At 43.1% G+C, this 18,790-nt stretch overlaps 1 protein-coding gene across 1 annotated transcript; it reads left to right on the forward strand.

Annotated features, from left to right (window-relative positions):
* The first annotated feature begins 197 nt into the window (after nt 1-197).
* On the forward strand, nt 198-2,708 carry PFDN4 (prefoldin subunit 4). Its single transcript, XM_064729932.1, has 4 exons — nt 198-430; nt 1,387-1,494; nt 1,901-2,044; nt 2,286-2,708. The coding sequence occupies exons 1-4, from the start codon at nt 407-409 to the stop codon at nt 2,415-2,417; spliced, it is 408 nt and encodes a 135-aa protein (XP_064586002.1). The 5' UTR covers nt 198-406; the 3' UTR covers nt 2,418-2,708.
* The last annotated feature ends 16,082 nt before the right edge of the window (nt 2,709-18,790 follow it).

Genomic DNA, 18,790 nt, shown 5'->3' on the forward strand with positions numbered 1-18,790 from the left:
TCCCAATAAATATCCCTATATCCCAATAAATATCCCGATATCCCAATAAATATCCCACTATCCCGATATCCCAATAAATGTCCCACTATCCCATTATCCCGATATCCCACGGATCCCGCCCATTCCCGTCTCATGGCGCCCCCTGGCGGACCAGCGCCCCGAAGCCGCCCCCGCCCCTCCCACCGGGCCGTACCAAGCGCCGCGGGGGCGCCTTCACACCCACTCCGTGTCCCGAGGCCGCTCGGGACATCCCGCCGCCCTGCGAATAGCGATAATCCCCGATTTTCACAGAGTCTCGGCCGCTTCCTGGAGTTTTTCCCCGTTTTTCTTCTTTTTCCCAAACCCGTGCCCCTCCTCTGCGCGGCGGGCGGATGGTTCAGCCCCTCATGGATGGTGCAGCGCCAACATGGCCGCCACCATGAAGAAGGCGGTGAGCAGGGAGCGGGCCCGGCGCGATTCGGTCCTTTGGAACAGGGCTTGGTCCCTTCCCGGCGGGGTTCCATCCCTCCTGAGGAGCTTTCAGCTCCTCCGCTGCTCCCCGAGCCGCTGTGCACCGGAGGCGGCCGGGTCAAGCCCTGCCCGGAACGGCGCGGCCGCCGCTTGGGAGCTGAGGGCCCTGGGATCGGGCTCTGGGATGGGATAGGATCCATGGGGTGGGGTGGTGGGATAACGGGATATTGGGATAATGGGATATTGGGATATCGGGATATCCCAATATCGGGATCGGGCCCTGGCCCAGCGCTTGTCCCCCGGGGTCGGTGGCCTTGCGGAACCCGTGTTGGTGCGACTCGATGTAAACAGGGACAGGGTCAGGGTGGATGTGAGGAGAAATGTATTCTCTGAGAGAGTAGTTAATTATGGAGTCATCATCATGGCTCGGGTTGGAAAGGAACTTAAAATTCGTCTCATTCCATCATGCCATCCCTTCCATGGCAGGGACACCTTCCACTGTCCCCGGCTGCTCCCAGCCCCAGTGTCCAGCCTGGCCTTGGGCACCTCTCACCACCCTCCCAGCGCACAATTCCTGCCCAATATCCCAATTAATCCTCCTCCCTGTCAGCGTGAAGCCATTCTGCTCTGCATGTCACTAACTGCTCCTGCTCATGGTGTCTCTGCAGAGAAAACTCAGAGCAGGGTGTCCAGTTCAGCCATCAGTGTCTAGGGAACCTTTCCTTTAGGATGCCGTGAGATTTCCTTTAGGATGTTTTAATTGGATATACCCAGCTAAATGTGGGTATTTGTGGTGTCCTTGAAGAGGCACTTTGAGCATAAGCAGAATGTGATGGCTGGCAGATTGTTTGCCATCACTTTGTAGGAGTATCCTTGCAGGGAGACTCAAGCTAATATAAGAACTGAAATAATTATTTTGACATCTCCTCCTCACAGGCTGCAGAAGATGTCAATGTCACCTTTGAAGATCAACAGAAAATTAACAAGTTTGCAAGAAACACCAGCAGGATCACAGAGCTGAAAGAAGAAATAGAAGTGAAAAAGGTATGTTTGCTTCAGATCTCGTGAACTTTTCATTGGGTTTTCAGCTGGAACATGGAAAATTAGCAGCAATGAGTTACTGTGAGTTTAAGTAATGCTTGGGATCTGATAGGAGGTTTCTGATACTTTGGGAGTAGAGAATGGTAAAAGTATATCAGATATTAGTGACATTTAAATCTGCTGTATTGCCGTTGCCCAGACAGTTAATTATTCTGTTAATGACAGATAATGAGGGCTGACTAGGAGTGACTGCTGGATTGAATTGCTGAATTCCAGCTCTGAAAGTGGTATCTTGGTGGTGGGTGGGATTTGTTCCCAAAATCCAGCCTGTCTGGCTTCCTTACCCAGCTGTGCAGTGTCCACTGAAAGGTTTCTCACAGGGATTTTCTTTCTGTGTCCTGGCAAACAGAAGCAGCTGCAGAACCTGGAGGATGCCTGTGATGACATCATGCTGCTGGATGATGCTGACTCCCACCTGATTCCCTACCAGATCGGGGATGTCTTCATCAGTCACTCCCTGGAGGAGACTCAGGAGATGCTGGAGGAGGCCAAGGTTTGTGGGAGCTGCTGGGCTGTGCTGTGTGCTGGCCACTGGGGTGGCATCTGTGCATCCTCTGCAGCTTTCACAGCCTCAGTCCATGTTGGGTTTAGGATTTGATCCCTCCAGCAATAAATCCTGCAGCCAGACCTGGGATGGGTTGGAGGAGAGGCAGCTCTTTGTTGGTTCTGTGTGCTGACAGACCTGGCTCAGTTTGTTGTGCAGAACTGATTTTTGTTTATTTTTTCTTTTTCAGAGGAGTTTACAGGAGGAAATTGAGGCGCTGGAATCCCGAGTGGAGTCCATCCAGAGCGTGCTGTCTGACCTCAAAGTCCAGCTCTATGCAAAGTTTGGGAATAACATAAACCTGGAGGCTGAGGACAGTTAAAGCTTTTCTAAACACAACACCCAACCTTTCCTTAGGTTATTAATGTTTTGATAACATTGCTGCAATTATATTTGAGAACAGAAAATCCATCCCTTTCTTTTTGTTGGTTGGTTTTTTTTTTATATACTTCCTGTAAAGTTCTGTATATTTAATAAGAACTTTCTTATTTTGGTTATTGCAGTTATTTATTTATATATATCAGGAAAACACTGACTTCACATTGCTGGTAAAGCATCAGTATTGGAATATCTGCATTGTTTATTAAGGCAATAAAGCCAGGCATGTATTGGACTTTCTGGGTTTTGTTTTCCACTCATGAAAAGGTTTAAAACAAATGGAAGGAGGGAATTTGGGAGTGGCTGTTGGATAAAAGGTGTGTGATACAGGGGACATGATGAGGGAGTGATGCTGTTCAGGTTTTTAAGAGCTCCTAAATCCATCCTCTGTGTTTCACCCTCAGCTCAGGTGTCAGGAATTTACTCTAATTTACTTTAAAGCTCACTTTGGTACTGAAGAAAAGCTTTTGGAGCCCCCATATTCACTCATTTACTGCTTTGTATTTGGGAATCCCAAAAACTGCTGCAAGTCACAGTTCTGAGTCTTAATTTCTAATTTTCCTGAACAGTTCCTAAATCCATATTTATGTAACAAATTGATGTCACAGTTGTTCATAGGTTTTGTTGCAGTGTCAGCATCAATCCATAATCTGTTCCTCCATCAGTAGGAGGAGCTGAATGTAATTTTTAAATATCTTAATTGGCTGAATTTGTCTTTATATCCAAACAAAACACAAAAGAGGGGTGGGTGGTTGAGGGAAGAGATGAGAATCTTGACTCCATGTTTCAGAAGGCTGATTTATTATTTTATTATGTATATTATATTAAAAGAAAACGTTACATTAAAACTACAGCAAAGAAAGAGGATTCCATCAGAGAGCTAGCAAAGAAAGGAAAGGAATCACAATAAAATCTTGTGAGTGACCAGAGTCCAGACAGCTGGACTGTGCTTGGCCATTAATTAGAAACAACCACATGAGACCAATCCCAGATGCACCTGTTGCATTCCACAGCAGCAGATAATCAATGTTCACATTTTGTTCCTGAGGCCTCCCAGCTTCTCAGGAGGAAAAATCCTGTCAAAATCATTTTTCATAAAACATGTCCATGAGAGGGGTGGGTGTATTTTCCAGGGGGAGCTGCTGCAGTGTGACCCAACACGAGGAGCCCCCAGCAGATGGCAGCAGAGACCTGGCAATGCCCGTGCTGGGCCAGCCCGTGCCAGGCTGGCAGTGCCACTGCTGCTGGCAGTGAAGGAGCTTTAATTGGGTGGTGGCAGTTCCAGGGTCTCTGCTGTGCTGGGCATTTCACAGCTCTGCAGGGATTTCCCATCATTGCCACTGCCAGCTAGGCCACAGCGTGATGTGGCTTCGTTGTGGGGAAAAAAAAAGGGTTTTGGGATGGTTTGGGTTGGAGGGGACCTTAAAGATGATTTTATGGTATTTTATTTCCAACCCTCCTGCCATGGCAGGGTGTGGAGAGCTTGCTGCTCTTTGATCCTAAAATTGGGATTGGCCATAAACACAGTGCTGGTGTTTAGGGAGGATTGCTCAGTGCCACAGATCCGATTTTCCCCTTATTTTCTCTCCCTTTATGGCTGTGATACATTTTTCCTGTTGGCTTAGTTCTTGCTACAGAATGGGAGGGCTTTTTTGCACCTGGAATGTCCAATTTCCTCCTGTGCTCTGGCCAATTGTGCCTGCAAGTCATTGCATCTCAACATTTTTCAGCTCAGCCTCTGAATTTTTGTATTTTGCAGAGCTCCTGTGCCAAGCTATCATTTGGTATTTTTATATGTGTAAAGCAGAACATGCAGGAAACACTTTTTTTATTCTGGAGTTGTCATTGTGGAAGTGGCTTTGCAGATGGTGCATCTGCTGCTTGGAATTATTTGACAGCATCCTGGTTTTGCTTTTTAATAACCTTTCTGTCATGAAGATCTGCAATTGTTCCTGAGTTGGCACTTACTCTGTTCAGCATTCTGTTCTAAGGAGTTTTTATTTTTGGCGGATTAGAATCTGTTATCTCTAATAATGTTTCCTTTACCTGAACAAGAGAGCTGTGCTAGAAGCCCATGAGCCAAGCCCTGGTGCTCTGTTCACCCCTGATGAATCATTGGCAGGATCAATGTGTAAATATCCTGCTCAGAATGCCAAGAGTTTATTGTCCTTCCCTGTGCTGCCAAGGGAGGGACATTTGTAGGCACCTGGGGATGAAATGTGTCACAAAGTGCTGTTCTATCACCTCAGAGCACTGAGCTGAGGATCCCTCATGGAATCACCTTTTCAGCTTTATTTTATCTGAAAATAAAATTTCAATCCAGGTTTTGTTTTGCAAGTCCCACAGTCACCCATGGCTGGGTTTTCACTTGGCTGCAGCAGTTAAAGCAGTAAATACAGGTGAAATTCTGCTCATTTTGGTGCCTGCTGTCAAGGAGCTCCCAGATTTTTAGAGCTGGGTAAAACCTCTGTCAAACACCATGGGATCAATTCCTGCACTTCAGGGATTTGCAAGGCTGGTTTGTGATTCTGCACCTCTGGTACAGAAATGTTTCCCACAGGATGATCTCCAGTGGAACCTTTATTAATCCCCAATTTTTAGAGCAGACCCGAGCTCCCTTTACACTCCACCATACAAATGTGGTGGATAATTATTCAGTAATTACAGGAAATGGTGTGGATCTGAAGCACTGATAATTTTGTGGTAATAAAATCACATCCAAGGGCAAGAAGAGACTGAATTCTGAACACTGAAGCCACATTTCTGTAGGAACAACAGAACTGAGCAGTTTGGTTTGCATGAGTCAGTGGTTCAGATAATTTCTCTAATGTTATTCTAATAGCCTGATTCATGAGAGAGAAAAAAAATATGAATATATATAGGCATAATAAGGCCTGACAGAAATTATTTACAACCAACTTTGTCTTTATTTAGATGGTGTGAGTCATGCAGAAAACCAAATTATTTTCTAATTAAACTCTGGCTGCTTTGGGGCTGCACAGAACACCAAACACAGCCAGGAGGATTCCCCCAGCAGGAGATGGAACAGGTCTGCATTAAGGGAACTTCCATCCAGCTGATAAAAAGCGGAATAAAAAAATTATAAAAATGAGAACATCAGGATGTGCTCAGTGTTGGACTCCAGGCTGGACCAGGACTGCTCCCAGCCATTCCTTAAGGAAAAATTCCTGGTGGATTTCTCAACCCAGCAAGGAGAGGAAAAACCTCGTTCAGTGGAGTTTTAGAGTCTGCCAAGTTTTACCCTTCGAGCACAGTCCAGAATTCCATCAAATCATCAAACTTGGGTGCTTTTCCTGCCTTTTCTGTAACAAACAGGGTTGTGCACACCACACTTACAACACACTGCTTTGGGGATTTTAAAATTCTGTTTAAATTTCCGCTGTCTCTTGGGTATCTGGGATTTGTCTGAATTTAACCAAGCCCCTGTGTAAGGCCTGGCCTCTGACCAACAACCTGCAGTACACAAAATATATTTATTTATGAGATAAAACTGGCTGCCTTTGGGTACAATCAACTCAGAGGAAAATCATTAATCCCAGCACACATGGCCAAGGACTGCTGGTAACTCCAACATTGCTTTTTATTAACACTGGGGGGAAAATAATAAAACATTCAGTTCCACTGCTGCTGTGAAAGCACTTTTCCCCTCCAGTTTTTAATCCTGCTGTTAAAAGTTCAGCCAGAAGAGCTTTGGTTTGCTTCCAAAAATGTCTCCCAGCACCAATGTTGAACATATCAGGGATCAAAAGCCCCTGGGAAAGGTTTAAACCTAAAGCTTGTCTCTGTTTGTAGGGGTCTGTTTTGTGCTCAGGTGTTTGTTGTGTGTGTGCTGCCTAAAACAAATCAGTGTGCTCGTTTCAGCTCCTGAGGAGTCGTGGAATCACATTTTGGAGTGGAATCACAGTTGGAGATGCTCAGGATGGCTTTTATAAGAGCTGACTTTTCCTTTGCAGAAAATGCTGCTGCAACACGTGTGCAGTTAAATCTAAATATTAAAAATTACTATCTTAAAACCTAAATATTAAAAATGGCTGTTTTTATCTAAAATAACAAAATGGACTTCATTGTAGAAGAATTTTGGTCCCAGTGACACATTTATTGTAGTCACAATACTTGGTTTTACACAAGTAGGAAAATCAACCGCAGAATTTATTTTACTCCTCAATTTATTTGTTAATTTGACAGATGTACAGTTGAAGATATATTTCTAAGTAAACGCAAATTTGCATTTCCATGTACCGACTGGAATCCCCAGAGGTGACACACAGGGTGTGGGAGCTCAGGCCATGCTTTTGTGTTTTTGTCTGGGTTTTTCTCTCCCACCAGGGCTGTGAGAACAGGAATGCACACAGAGCCCTGAGTTATCTCTTGCTCTGAGCCCACACCGACTGAGGAAATGTCAATAGAGAGAGAGAAATGGCTGGGCTGGATCAGGCTCTGGATGCAGCTCTGAGCAGCTCAGATCCAACCTGCTCCATCCCTAATCCAAGCCAGGCAAACAGGTAAAGCTATAAAATATCTGTAAATGAATAAAAACCACCACAGGCTCCTCTGGGCAACCTCCTCACCCTGGGAGGGAGGAATTTCTTCCCAACATCCCACCCAAACCTCCTCCCTGCCAGTCTGTTCCATTGATTTGCTGACAAGTGCCCCACCAAAACAAGAAAATACACAAAAACAACCCACAAAGCTGCTGCTGAGCTCGATTTGAGAGGCTTGGGCTGGTGATAAACCTGGGACAGGAGACCTTTACCCCTGTCATTCTGCAGCCCAGCCTGTCATTCATCATCTGAACCCCCAGCAAATGTTAGCCAGGAAATCTCTGCTCTGTGGAAATGCGTTATTGGAGGACAAAGAGCTGTCAAATATCATTAGCACAGCCTGTCCATCTTTCATGTTTTTTTTGTTTTTTTTTTAAGATATAAAGCTTGGAGCAATATGGTATCAGTCTGCAGATTAAATTAAAGGTTGCAAAGTAGATGTTTTATCTGATTTATCAAGAAGGCACAGAGTTGCTCCTGATAATTCACAGGGCTCAGGAGAGATTTCATCTGCTCATCACCCAGTGCAGTGGAGAGGAAGGAGCTTTCCTTTCAATCACTGTGAGGCACATCAGGATTGCAGGGAGCCACCAGGAGCATTCCAGCCCTTCCCCTGCGTGTGGGACAAATCCAGATTGCCAAATCTGATGGCATTTGGTGAACTGGAAGAGGGAAATGTCAGGCAGGAAAACCCTCAAGGGAAGGGAGGAAGGAGCACAGCAGGGCTGGGCATTCCCAGCAGGAATTCCTGCTGGTTTGCTGTGGCTGACAGCAAAGCAAAGCTCTGAGAGCCCACAGGACAGAGGCCCCAGGGTTCCAGGGCTCCCAGGAAAGGCAGGGATGCTGCTCCCACCTGGGCTCGGGGATGCAGCACAGCCAGCCCTGTGGGTGAGCCAGAGGTGCCCATCTCTGTAATGCCAGATTGCAGAGAAAAGGTCAAACCCACCTCCATTTATCACTCCAGTTTCCCCTGCAGTATCAGTTTGGGCTGGGTGGCAGTTAAACCAGAGCAGGAATTGATTTTCTGGGGGTAGAGTGCAGAATTTAGCTGGGTACAAAAGCAAACCCATTCCCAGTGTCAGACACAGGTTGGATTCTGTCCTTCATCCTCTTTTTGGGCAGCCTCCAGACCAGCTTCATACCTTTGGATTATTTAGAAAAAGCTTTTAGAGTTTTGCTGAACAAATTGCTTTCCAGTGAGAAAAAGACAACTTTATCTGAAGAAGGGAGATGTATTTTTACCCAGTTCTAACCAAGTGATTGGAGCTGGCAGCTCAGTTATGAAGGCAGAGTTTCATTTCTCAGAAGTTACACGGCCACCAAAAGACTGGAGGAGGAAGTGTCAGTAACAAACCCGTAGTGAGAATCATTCTATTGTCTGTGGACTGTTTTCAAACCTGATTTTGACTTTCCTCAAAATAATTGTGCTGCAGGAGATCAGGCACTGAGACAGGAATTGCAGCTCTGACATCTCAGCACCAACATCCCAGCTCCCAGCTTCAGTTCATTATTTCTCCAGCTGTGTCACCTTTATTTCCTTGGTGACTGAAGTGATTTAGCAACTTCTTTGAGACTCTTGAAATGCTGGCTTCAGAGAGCCTGTGGATAGGATGGATTTGCTGTTTGCAGTCAAGTGTTGTAATTATCAAGTTAAAAATCTGTCTTCTTCAAACACAGAACGTTTCTTGTGTGAGGTGGAGATTTGCTATGCAGAGCTTTAAAAGAACTCAGCCAGCTACACAAAAATCCGAGCCCAGAGCTCATTTTTTTTTTTTTTCATTTTTAGTGCTTGAGTTTAGTTGATGGCCCTGTGCCCTTTAGATTGTAGGTAAACAGATAAATTTGTAGATAATTAGTTCCAGTAAGCACAGAGCATCCAGCAGCACAAAGCTGATATTTCCAGGGCTCTCACTCCACCATGGGCTGAAAAACACATTTAACATTTCTGCAAACCAGAAAATGCCTTCCTTTCCCTCCCTGTGCTGTTGGATTTGCTCTGCTGCCTTTGCCCACTGCATTTCCCATCAGCTTCCCCAGCCACGCTGGAATGCTGATGATTAAAAGCGCAATTAAGGCTCAAGCACTGTTAGCACGAGGGATTTGGCAATGGGACTGTAACACTGACATCAAACTGAGATGGCAGCAGGGCTGGAGCAGCGCTGGCACTTTGCTCTGGGTGGCTCTGCCATGAAAATTCCAAAAATAATGGGGAGAGGCAGCACCAGAACCCCTGGAATGGATTTATCCTCGGTAATTTCTGGAATTATGTGCGTGCTGACAGCACACAAATGGCACCGTGCAAGTGGTGTTATTTTAACGTGTTTATCCACTTGTCATCCCAGCCCTTTTCTCATTTTTCCTCCCCAGTGCAGCGGTGTAAATCTGACTCATGCAGAGAAAGTCACAAAGATGCACTGGCCTTTCTGCATTCCCAGCAATATTATTGTGAGAAATGCATTAATTTGCCTGTACGGAAAGGATTTAAAGGTTGTTGCATTCATTTGTTACCAGGGCCTGAGCATTTAATCACACAGACTCACTGCAGCAAGAAAATTCTCTCTTCTTCTCAACTCCATTAGCAGCACTTTCACAGAGTCCTGAAAAATATAAATATTGGAGGATGTTAATGGAAATGACACCTGTAGCTGATGTATTGGTGCCAGGAGATGTGATTAAGTGCCCTGTTAATTAACTCCTTTGCTCTGGTACTTGTAAAAGTGGAGCCATTTTTTAAAGGTAGCTGAACAGCCTGGAAAAGGGCACTGCTCAGATCTGGGGGGTGTGGGGAGAATTTTACCTACTTCTGGTTTTAAATACTTCAATTCAATTGCACACCTGATTTCCAAGAACCCAGCAGAGAAATAAAACTGGAAAATCACTTACAGGACCTGGTTTATTCCCTTTGGTTGAAATAGCTGAAATACTGTCAGGATAATTCAAAAATATCCCATCACTCCCCATATAAAATACTTAGATGATGATGAACTGTTAGAAATGAGATTGATACCATCAGAATTCCTCTTTCCTGCTCCTCCTGTGGCCCAGGGAGGCTGCAGAGCTGGGGACAATGCCCCTGGCACTCATCCTTGTGCGTCACTGCTTTCATTTGTGTAACTGATTTTTCTTTCATTATTGGGAATCATTCCAGGTTTTCCCCAGGTTTTTCTGCCCAGGCTCTGTCCGTGTGTTTCAGAGTGGTGCAGCCTTGATGAAGGGGTTTTTTTCTGTATTAAAACAGAAAAAAGGGCACCTTTTGGTTCAGGAAATTAGAGCCACCAGCACTGTGAGCTGTACCTTTCAGAACAGCAATTTGTTAACTATTTAACAGTGCAATATTAATTCCTGTTAGCTTTCATTTTCATTTTTTGGGGCTGCTTTCATCGACAGAACCACTTTAATAATTGCAGTTGTAAAAAATTACCAGCCCAGCTCTGAACTCTCCTCACAGCCACAGGGACATTAACTCGCCTCTGGTTGCTCTCATTTGCATTCTGAGCTGTTAATGAGCTAATGATGGTGCTGTTTAATGAGCAGAGCATCAGTGAAGGGACAGGGAGTGGATCAGAGTTCCTGAAGAGCTGAGTGAAGCTTTAATGAAGCTTTAATTACCCCAGTCCCCGGGTCATTACCTGCACAACCACCCTGCTCAGCCATCCCTGGCCTCTCTCCACTGATGGATTTGGGCTCTTTGGGTTGGGAAAATGCTCAAATTCTTTCACTGAATGAACGATTCAGTGCTGGGTCAGAGGCTGAGCCCACTCTGCCTTCACCCCTGTGCTGCTGCGCATTGCCTTTCATTGCAATTCTCCAGCCCGGCTTTCCATTAACTTTGCTGCAGCTGGACAGGACATCTTTGTAGGGCTTTGAAAAAAAAAAATTAAGCAAAAAAAATATTTTTTTTTCATAAAGGAGTTGCTCCTTCATTTATTTATTTATTTATTTATTTATAAAGGAGTTATAATTTCTTGAACTGATCCCGGTTGTGTTGTCCTTGAACTCAGAGATGCCTCAGCTCCCAAAATCACATATAAACCAATATATCATAATCCCCTGCCCCTAATCATTTTGGAGTGGATTTTTGGCAACTGTAATACACTTCTAAAATAAATAGAATTTTACACGTCTAAAAGAAATAGAATTTATTCCAGCTGCTGTGAAAAGGGTGGCTTAAAATGTACATGGGGTAATTTTTTTCCTGAGAGGTTCCAAACCTGTTTAATCCATTTTCCTCTGCACTTTGCATGTGTAATTGCACTTGCCTGCAAAGAGTATTTGAGTGAATGCACAGATCAGAGAAGCTGACAGCTCACATAATAAATCCTGTTTGCTCCTAATAGAGCTACAGGGCTGAGCATTTGCATGCACAAATCTGGGGAATTTTAAATATCTGAAGTTACACAGCAATCAAGTGGTATCAATCTCATTTCTAACAGTTAATCATCATCTTAAGTATTTTTATATGGGATATTTTTAAATTATCCTGACAGCATTTCAGCTATTCCAACCAAAGGGAATAAACAGGCAGTGAACCAGGTCCTGTAAGTGATTTTCCAGCTTTACATCTCTGCTGGGCTCTTGGAAATCAGGTGTGCAGTTGAAATATTTAAAATCAGAAGCAGGTAAAAGTTCTCTACAGCCCTGAAAGGCAAAGAACCAGTGACAGTCTGCAAATTCCCTGTGACTTGCACAGGACTTAAAGCACTGAGTAATCCCTGAGCAGTTTCCAGAGGGATTGAGGTTAATGTTCAGTGCTGAACATAAAGCACAGGTGATGCTGAGGATTGCTCTGTTCCATGTTCTGCCCTTCAATTTCCCATTTTCCTGCGTTTATCCTCAAAATTACATAATTACACTAATGAGCCTCTCTGCCTCCTGCTTGTCTGACAAGGAAATCACTTTGAGACCCTTGAGAAGCCAGCACAGGAATTACTCAGCTGGCTCACAGTCTGGATCTGAGCTATGCCTCACTTCTAAAAGCCATCAGGAATGGCTTTGGCACGTGGGATATTGGAGTTGAGGAGGAAAAGGAAGGACAAGCTGCAGCCTGGATGAATTTACTGCCAAGGTAAAGGGTTTTTCAGCAGCCCTCATTTCCCAAAGAACAGCTGGTTTCGTTCTCTGAGCCAATAAATGCAAAATCAGAGGTGGGGATTGGAATAGGTGTTAGACACCTTCAGCATCCCTCAGGGCTCCAGGGCATGCAGGAATTCCAGCCTCAAAAAAGGGATTTTTCCTCCAGCTTCTTCAGGCTGGAGCGCTCACAGCCTCAAGTGATGGATATTGTGAGGTTTGGTCTCCAAAATTAGGTGAAGGAAGCAATGAAAGGACAGAGTTTGGGTGTTGGGAACTTGGTTTTGTTGTGAGACCTTGAGGCTCAGATGGACTCCCAAAATTGCACCCTGGATGGAGCCTGCAGTTCCCTGCTTCCCATTTCCTTGTGCATTGAAAGTCCAGTTGTTAATTATAACTAACAGATTATTAATTAATACAGGACACCTGCCTTTCTCCATTCCTCCAGATCCAGAGGGGTCACTACAGGTGTTGCTGTCAAAAATGCAATTTCCAGCCTGAGTGCCTCCCTTGGTTTGAAAACTCCTCTGCAGCCCCACAGATCCTCCTGAGTTTTGTTTAAAAACACTGTCTTTTTGTTTAAAAACACTGTTTTTTGTTTAAAACCAGCCCTGCTGGGCAAGGCAGAGTTAAACCCTGCCCATCCCAGAGGGCACAGCACAGCCCAGCACTCCCCAATGAAATATCCCAATAGAGGAGTGGGGAAATGCCTGTTTGTGAGGGTCAGGGGCACTTCCATCCCCAGACAGGTCATTTTTCACCTCAATCTGTTTCCCTTTGGTGCTGTCTGTAAATCCAGGGAGGCAGCTCTGCTCTGGGCTGGGTTTGATCCCTGTGTACCAGCAGTTCTGATGGCATTCCTCTAATTTAGCACAGACTAAATGCAAGCTGAAATATTTTATTAAGCTGTTCCCACTTCTTCAGCTTGCTCTGTGTGAGATGCTGGATGGTTAGCAAAAAATAAATTGGATTAACAGAATGCTGCATTCATTCTTCCCTAACTTCTGGGTCAAACTTAATCAGCTTACAAGGCAAAGAATGCTTTCTGTAAACACAGCTGGGATCCAAAAGGAGCTGTTGGGGGCAGAAAATGGTTCATGCATTGGATTGTCAGCTAAATTCTTATTCCAGGCTCTTTCTCACTGCCGTGGTCCTTGGGAGCAAGAGGCAGATTTTAATTTCAGCAGGCCAGGATTGCTCAGGTGGCTCCTGCCAGAGTTTCCTCATTGCTGGAATCCCAGCCCTGCAGGTGCTGAAGGAGAACATTCATTTCTGCAGTGGAGGGCTCAGAAATGGAGAGGAAACACATTTATTGTGTGGGGTGGGCTTTGCCTGGTTTTGTGACAATAATCAAAGCTGAGATTTGATTATTGAAACAAGGTGAGATCCCCAATAAAGGCAGGGAGGGCTGGGCATTTATCATCCATTTATCACCCATTTATCACCCATTTATCATCCATTTATCATCCATTTATCAAATTCCCACAGCACACTACAGAACAGGGAAAGGAGGAGTCTGACTTCACTGAGAAACTGGGGGGAAAAGACTTTTTGTCAAATATTGACTAAGAAAACGGTGATATTGTATGTTATCCTTCAGAGATCTTCTTAATTCTGACAGTTCCAGTGTAAATTTTGTGAAAGGATCTGTTTTCCCCTTCGAGTGTTCTGCACTTCACCAGGATAATGGAACACCAGGATAATGTAGCACCAGGATAATGTAACTCCAGGATAAAATGCATTTTCCCAAATGCCCCATTGTGCTTTCAGCCATTTACATTTCCGACACCTCAGTGCACACACTCTGCTGCTGAAATGAGTGTTTCATTAAAAGAATTCAATAGGATCCTAATTTGTTTTTATCTAATTATGTGTCCTTTCAGCTGGCCCCCAGAAGAATTCAGTTCCTTATCTCAGAGCTGGGATGCTCCAGCCAGGAGGAATTTTGGTGGAGATTTTTTAACCTCTGGCTGCAATAAAACAGCTCTGGAGGATCCCAGTTCTGACACGAGCTGGGCCAGGGTTTGTAGAACATCAGGGAATTTCTGGGATTTCCTGCAGAACAAATGGGAAGATTTTGGTTTGAGCACATCCACATTTCCAGGTGTTGGTTTTTGGGAGGCAGGGAATGCACATGGGACAAACAGGACATTATTCCCATCCTCTCCCTCCAGTGCCCAGCACCTTGTTGCTGTTTTGGCCATTTTTAATTGAAATTCCCCCCAGAAATTAAAATTTTGTTTTCTTCAGTCAGAATCTCACCTGGGCCATGTTGCAGTGGAATTTTTTTTTTTTGGAGTTTTGTAAAGGCTCAGAAAAGTTTTTCTCTTTCTTTTTCTTTTTCTTTTTCTTTTTCTTTTTCTTTTTTTCTTCTTTGCAGGCAATGCCAGTGTAGCTTAATTAGAGGAAAGCAAGGAGGTTCATAAAGCACTGCTGCCTTAATTACTACTGAAATATAATATTGCAGGTAACATGGGGAGCACAAATCTCACGGAATAATTTCACCAAAATCTGCGACTTTCTCTATGTTTTCCAACTCCTGTTCCTAATGTAACCCAAACCAGAATTTCATTTTCTGATCACAATATTGTTTTTTCTCCAATTGTTTGTAAAGCAGTGAACTGTACAGCATGTTCTCAATATTAGAAAGCATTTCTTGCTTGGTCAGGAGCCAGTAATAAAGGAAATGTTAATGAGCTAATTTCAATTCCAAATGAACTCACTCCTCTGCTGGCTGCTGAAAATGCAGGAGCCCCTGGCACAAGGAACCTGGATTGTCCCTTTTTCCTCCTGCATGCCCACAGCAAACATCCAGGCTGGAAGAGCTCAAAAGGAACAGGTTGGAGAAGAAAATCACACCTGTTACAGCTTTGGCATTGTCTGGGCTGGCTTGTGAGCTCCTGAGGCACCCAGAGAGCAGCAGTGTGCGCCTTGGGTGTGCAAATCTGAGCAGGGTGTGGGAAATATATATTGTATAAAATATTTATTGTGTAAAATATTGCTGTATGTAATACAAGCGGATTGTATAAAATATATATTGTACAAAATATTGCTGTATGTAATACAAGCAGGCTGTATAAAATATATATTGTATAAAATATATATTGTGTAAAATATTGTTGTATGTAATACAAGCGGATTGTATAAAATATATATTTTATAAAATATATAGTGTATAAAATAATGTTGTATGAAATATGAGCAGGATGTATAAAATATATATTGTATAAAATATATATTGCATAAAATATTGCTGTATGTAATAAGAGCAGGTTGTATAAAATACATATTTTATAAAATATATATTGTGTAAAATATTGTTGTATGAAACCCCAGCAGGTTGTATAAAATATATATTGTATAAAATATATATTGTGTAAAATATTGTTGTATGTAATACAAGCGGATTGTATAAAATATATATTGTACAAAATATATATTGTATAAAATATTGCTGTATGTAATAAGAGCAGGTTGTATAAAATATATATTTTATAAAATATATAGTGTATAAAATAATGTTGTATGAAATATGAGCAGGATGTATAAAATATATATTGTATAAAATATATATTGCATAAAATATTGCTGTATGTAATAAGAACAGGTTGTATAAAATACATATTTTATAAAATATATATTGTGTAAAATATTGTTGTATGTAATACAAGCAGATTGTATAAAATATATATTGTACAAAATATATATTGTATAAAATATTGCTGTATGTAATAAGAGCAGGTTGTATAAAATATATATTGTGTAAAATATTGTTGTATGTAATAAGAGCAGTTTGTAAAAAATACATATTTTATAAAATATATATTGTGTAAAATATTACTGTATGTAATAAGATCAGGTTGTATAAAATATATGTTTTATAAAATATATATTGTATCAAATATTGCCATTTGAAATCCCAGCAGGTTGTATAAAATACATATTGTATAAAATACATATTGTATATAATATTGTTGTATGAAATCGCAGCAGATTGCAAGGGGTGTGCAGAATCCTGCACTGTGCCAAACTAAACTCACCTGCTCTGTTCAGTGCAAAAATCACTTTGGGATTTTGCTCACTCTGGGTTTGATTGAGGTCTGAAGCTGAAAGAGGGGCATGAAGGCACTCAAACCCCTGAGTTCCTCCCTCTAAAACACCATTTTGGGTAGTGGTAGCTAATCCTTTTTAAATTAAGTTCTTAAAACCCCACAAAATGTCCCCTTGCTCTTGTCACAAAATTGCCAGGATTGAGGTAAAAGGATTCTGACTCTGTTTTCTGCTCCCATATTTCCAAAGTGTTCCAAAGGATTTTTATATCAGTATTCAGAGCTGCAACACAGACTTTAAATGCCTGGAGCTCTCATAAGAGGGATTTTAGCTTTGTTTTTTACTTTGGGAAGTCTCGTGGCAACCAAACTGTGAATCTGCTGAAATCTGTGGCGACACAGCCCAGGAAATGTTAGCGAGGCTGTGGGAGAAAAAGGAGCTGGGGCTGCTTAAACTGGAATGCAATTCCAACCAATAACCAAAACCACAAAATGTGCTGGTGGAAGGGCCATGGCAGGGGTTGGACTGGATGTCTTTGGGGTCCCTTCCAACCCAAACCATTCTGTGATTTCAGGAGTTTTTCTGAGCTAAAACCTCACCAGATTTCTCTTCCCACTCCTTCTTCCCTTGGTGTTGTCCTTCCCTACCTGCCCTTCCCATTTACTCCGAATGCTCTCAAACAGACACCAAATATTAATTTTTGAGAGCATTTGAAACCCCTGTTCTCTCTTCCCAACACCTCCAGCTTTTCGTGCTCAAGCTGGGACAACACTGATGATGAATCAGCCGAGGCAGTGACTGGAAATGTGATTTTGAGTCAGCAGCCTCAGTTTCCTCTGCTCAGGGAGGGGAAAATCGACCTTTGTGCCTGTCAGGAGCCCTGACTCACTGCTGACAAACCAGGGGCACTGCTGCAGACACAAACCAGGGCTGAAAATCCCCTTTATCCTGCCTCAGTGCTTCACATGGGCCTGGGGGCTCCTCCTGTCGCATCCAGTTACTGCCCAGCACCTGCAAATGGGATCCAGATAAACCAGGAATGGTGGCTCCAAATAAACCAGGAATGGTGGCTGCAAATAAAATAAACCAGGAATGGTGGCTCCAAATAAATTAAACCAGGAATGGTGGCTCCAAATAAACCAGGAATGGTGGCTGCAAATGAAATAAACCAGGAATGGTGGCTCCAAATGAAATAAACCAGGAATGGTGGCTGCAAATAAACCAGGAATGGTGGCTCCAAATGAAATAAACCAGGAATGGTGGCTGCAAATGAATAAACCAGGAATGGTGGCTGCAAAAAACCAGGAATAGTGCTGCAAATAAAATAAACCAGGAAAGGTGGCTCCAAATGAAATAAACCAGGAATGGTGGCTCCAATGAAATAAACCAGAATGTGGCTGCAAATGAAATAAACCAGGAATGGTGGCTGCAAATGAAATAAACCAGGAATGGTGGCTCCAAATAAACCAGGAATGGTGGCTCCAAATGAAATAAACCAGGAATGGTGGCTGCAAATAAACCAGGAATGGTGGCTGCAAATGAAATAAACCAGGAATGGTGGCTGCAAATGAAATAAACCAGGAATGGTGGCTGCAAATAAACCAGGAATGGTGGCTGCAAATAAAATAAACCAGGAATGGTGGCTCCAAATAAACCAGGAATGGTGGCTGCAAATAAACCAGGAATGGTGGCTCCAAATAAACCAGGAATGGTGGCTCCAAATGAAATAAACCAGGAATGGTGGCTCCAAATAAAATAAACCAGGAATGGTGGCTCCAAATAAACCAGGAATGGTGGCTCCAAATAAACCAGGAATGGTGGCTCCAAATGAAATAAACCAGGAATGGTGGCTCCAAATAAAATAAACCAGGAATGGTGGCTCCAAATGAAATAAACCAGGAATGGTGGCTCCAGATAAACCAGGAATGGTGGCTGCAAATAAAATAAACCAGGAATGGTGGCTGCAAATAAACCAGGAATGGTGGCTGCAAATGAAATAAACCAGGAATGGTGGCTGCAAATAAACCAGGAATGGTGGCTGCAAATAAAATAAACCAGGAATGGTGGCTCCAGATAATCCTGGAATGGTCTCAAATAGAAAGCAAAGCAATTAACCCTGCTGGGGTTAATGAGTGGAGGAATCCAGAACCTCCAGAGGATGAGGATTCCACTCCCTGCTCCATCTCCAGCTGATCCCAGCAGAACTTCTGGAGGGTTTGGAATAAGAACACTGAAAATATGATTTTACAACATTCAATGTTTTGGTGGGCTCACTTTGCTCTCTCCTCAGATCTGTGATTTAAGTGTGACTGGACAATGTGCTGAGGTAAAAACTCCAACTCCAGCCAAGGTGAAGGATTCTTCCCTTCATTTCTTCTAATTCAGATTAATTGCAAAATATTCAGTGTGAAACCAAGTTTGGCTGCAGACTGGTGGCATGGTAATGCTTTTAATTTTCTCTCCCAGCTTGAAGACTGCCTTGTAAACATTGCCTGACAGGCATATCTTTCATCTCCCTGACAGCAAACTGATCTGTCAAAAAATCCCAATTAATATTCCGAGCGGGAGAAGAAAAGCAATGCAATTCAAATCAGGTTAAAAAATCCCTGAGGATTTGGGATCCCTCCCTCCGGAG

Source organism: Zonotrichia leucophrys, chromosome 20 (genome assembly GCF_028769735.1).
Source record: "Zonotrichia leucophrys gambelii isolate GWCS_2022_RI chromosome 20, RI_Zleu_2.0, whole genome shotgun sequence".
NCBI classification, from domain to species: domain Eukaryota; kingdom Metazoa; phylum Chordata; class Aves; order Passeriformes; family Passerellidae; genus Zonotrichia; species Zonotrichia leucophrys.